Below are 3,639 nucleotides of genomic sequence, written 5' to 3' on the forward strand. Positions count from 1 at the left end.
CCTTGTAATCTTTCTTCTTATCTTCCTTGAATTTCGCTTCTTGGGCTGCTGTAGCCTCTTTACCAAGAGGAGTAATGCCATCGGTAATCATATCAAGAACATCTTGATATCCAAAAAAAACTTTCATTTGTTTGCGCCATTTGTCATAATTCTTCGAATCAAGAATCAGAAGGTTGGTAGGGATTTTGTCATTGGAAACGGACATGATTGCAGCGGAAATTTGGATCTGAACCTTGCTCTTGATGCCATATGATGGAACACTATCAAGAATGTAGGGTGAATCAATGGTGAAAATTGATAATTGAAAATTGTGGTTTTGAGAAGATGATGGAGAAAAGAGAGAGATTATGGAAGAGAGTTATTTACTGATTTTATTAGTATTTTAAAAATGGCATTAGTCTCTAAAACATTACACACAAAGTTATTTATATGGTACAATGTGGAACCACTTAACTTGACCCAAAATTAACATTTGAATTATTTACAACTTCCAATAACCTCTGCCCGCGTATGTTATTATTAATTAAGTTATAAATTGTTATCTTAGTTTCTAAGTGTAAGGTTTTGAAGTTCATGTCCATGATTAAAATCTACGTTATGCTATAATTTCATTTTTTATTTATTTATAATTTCAAGAAAACAAATTAAAACAATTTCGATAAACAATTAAAAAATAATTTTATTCTGTATTAAAAAATCTATTGGGCCGATTTTGATCCCGACACATGAAATGTCTCTGCAGAGGCACATGAACAAGTTTATTTTTCTTCCTTTAAATTATTGCATAAGTTTAACAATAATTGTTTTTATGTTGAGAGACTAAAAGGTTAATTCATTATGACAGAGGTGTTTAACAAGTTCAAAAACAAGGAGGAAAAGTTCAATCCAAAACTAAGTGAAAATATCAATGGAATGATAAATTTATTTGAAGCCTCACAATTGAGCATAGCAGGGGAAGACATACTTGATGAGGCTGAAGAATTTAGCATGAAGATACTAAAGGAAAAATTGGTACACCTTAATAATCATGAAGCTATGTTTGTAAGGAGAACCTTGGAAAACCCTTTTCACAAAAATTTGACAATTTTCACTGCTAGAAATAATTGCTTGGGTCATTTATATGGCACCAATACATGGTTTGATTCTTTGAAAGAAGTGGCAAAATTGGATTTCAGTTTGCTACAATGCTTACACCAACGTGAGATTGTTCAAATTTCCAAGTATGTATGCTAATTTGATGGAGTAGTTCATTATTTCGGTTCTTTTTATAAACGACAATTAAATTATAATTTGATAAGTAAAAATTATATATTTAATCATTGATCATACATCAAATTTTTGTTGACCAAATATATTTTATCATAAAAACAAACTAGTACTCACGGAATTCTTTTTTTAGATGGTGGAGAGAACTTGGTTTAAATAATGAGTTACCTTATGCTAGAAATCAACCACTTAAATGGTACATGTGGTCATTAGCATGCCTCACGGATCCTAATTTATCAGAGGAAAGGGTTGAACTTACAAAACCAATATCTTTAATCTACATAATTGATGACATTTTTGATATATATGGGACTATAGAAGAGTTAACTCTTTTCACAGAAGCTGTTTCTAGGTAAATATATACGATTTATTTCTTACATATTGAGAGACTATATTATTTAATAGTTGAAAAATGAAAATAATTATTGATTAGTAATTGTTGAGTGCAGATGGGACATTAATACAGCTATGGAGCAACTACCAGATTACATGAAAACATGTTTCAGGGTCCTCTATGATCTGACAAATGAAATAAGCTTTAAGGTTTATCAGAGGCATGGATGGGACCCAATAGACTCTCTTAAAATGACGGTCAAAATTATTTTCTACTTTTTATATTAATTGTCATTTTTTGAATATTTTTTCATCTCAAATTGTTAAACATTAATTATTTCTTTATGATAATATTCTATATATTAATATCAATTAATATTTTTAATTAGTTTTTTTATAATTACTTTTAATAAGTATCTTGCATAATTAATATATTTTTACATTATTTCTACAAAATTACTATAGTAGCTTTCTTAATTTATTTCTTAAGTGGTATAAATAAATTTAATAGTTTTTATTTCCATGTGTAGATAGCTTATTTATTTATTAGCATAATTAAGTAATTGAATATGAAATTTTTTTTTTCCATATTATGCAGTGGGAGAGTTTATGCAAAGCATTTCTAGTTGAAGCAAAATGGTTTGGTTCAGGGAAGTTGCCTAGTGCTGAAGAATACTTAAAGAATGGGATAATAAGCTCTGGAGTGCATATCTTACTTGTTCACATTTTCTTTCTTTTGGGTAAAGGATTAACCAAGGAAAATGTTGAAAGAATACACAAAATCCCACCCATTATTTCTTCCCCTGCTACAATTCTTAGACTTTGGGATGACTTGGGAAATGCAGAGGTAACTAAACTTATTTAATTATGCATATATTAATACTGATTATGTTAGGAATTTTTAATCTGGAGTTCTATTAACAACTTGTGATTTAAACTAATACCTTATTATAAAAGGATATTATTTATTCCTTAAAATAATACCTTAAAAGTGTATCCAAATAGTTATCAAAATAATTGTCTTCTACAAAATGTAAAAACTTGAGGTATTTTCATCAATAACTTTTTGTTTCTCTAATTCTTTTTACAAAAATAATTTGAAAAAGATGTTATTATTATTATATTGACTAACTAAGATTTTAAACATGTTGTGACGACAACTTACATAAAGGACGAGAATCAAGATGGAAATGATGGATCGTACGTGAGTTGTCTCATAATGGACCACCCAGATTACTGTACGAAAAGAGCAAGAGATGATGTTATGAATAAAATATCCGATGCATGGAAAAACCTCAACCAAGAGTGTCTTTTTGATAGCCATTTCCATAAAACATTCACAAAGGCCTCACTCAATCTTGCAAGAATGGTACCATTGATGTATAGTTATGATGATAACAACTCCCTTCCTGGGCTAGAGGGTCTACTTCATTCCTTGCTTTTTGAAAAATAATTATTTTGCAGCTATAATAACTAATCCAAATAGTTCCGTCAATAAATAAATAAAAATAATTAATCCCAATGGCTAAAGTTGATCATATAGATGGATCAGTAATTTAGGTTGCTAAATTTGGTTTTACTAAATACGACAAGAGAAAAAATAATTTTTTTTAATACAAAAAAATTAGGTATTATATCTTGTACTATATTTTTTATGAGTATCTACGGTCGATAAATCACAATCAATCATTAGAGTGATTTTATAAGTAATTATGAAAAAACAAAAACATTATTAATGATTCAACAATTGAATTCAAAATTTGAATCATAAAAAAGAAAATTATCTATCTTCACAATTTTCACACGCACATAGACTCTAGTAATTTGTATTACTATTTATCTAACATTTTTTAAATAATATTTCAACTAAAGTTTGAAGTTAAACTTTGAAATATATTTATTTTTCTCGAGATTTAACTTTTTTTTTTTGACTAAATTCCTCTTCTATGCTTTTTTAATAAAATATCATTCTACGTCCATATTAAATAATGTTATGCAACAAAAAAGTCTACAAATTTATAAATAATAATAATAAATAAA

At 27.9% G+C, this 3,639-nt stretch overlaps 1 protein-coding gene across 2 annotated transcripts in view; it reads left to right on the plus strand.

The window, feature by feature from the left end:
- The window catches only part of LOC101495572 ((3S,6E)-nerolidol synthase 1-like), a 9,168-nt gene extending 5,994 nt beyond the window's left edge, over positions 1 to 3,174 (plus strand). Inside the window, exons 3-7 of one of the 2 annotated variants that reach the window (XM_027335618.2) lie at positions 845 to 1,220; positions 1,400 to 1,618; positions 1,716 to 1,857; positions 2,198 to 2,446; positions 2,771 to 3,174. In XM_027335618.2, the coding sequence (XP_027191419.1) occupies positions 845 to 1,220; positions 1,400 to 1,618; positions 1,716 to 1,857; positions 2,198 to 2,446; positions 2,771 to 3,052 (1,268 nt within the window). In that variant the 3' untranslated portion in view covers positions 3,053 to 3,174. The remainder of the gene's footprint in view (positions 1 to 844; positions 1,221 to 1,399; positions 1,619 to 1,715; positions 1,858 to 2,197; positions 2,447 to 2,770) is intronic. The other variant, XM_027335619.2, reaches the window with a different exon arrangement.
- The last annotated feature ends 465 nt before the right edge of the window (positions 3,175 to 3,639 follow it).

This window comes from Cicer arietinum, chromosome 6, assembly GCF_000331145.2.
Source record: "Cicer arietinum cultivar CDC Frontier isolate Library 1 chromosome 6, Cicar.CDCFrontier_v2.0, whole genome shotgun sequence".
NCBI classification, from domain to species: Eukaryota; Viridiplantae; Streptophyta; class Magnoliopsida; order Fabales; family Fabaceae; genus Cicer; species Cicer arietinum.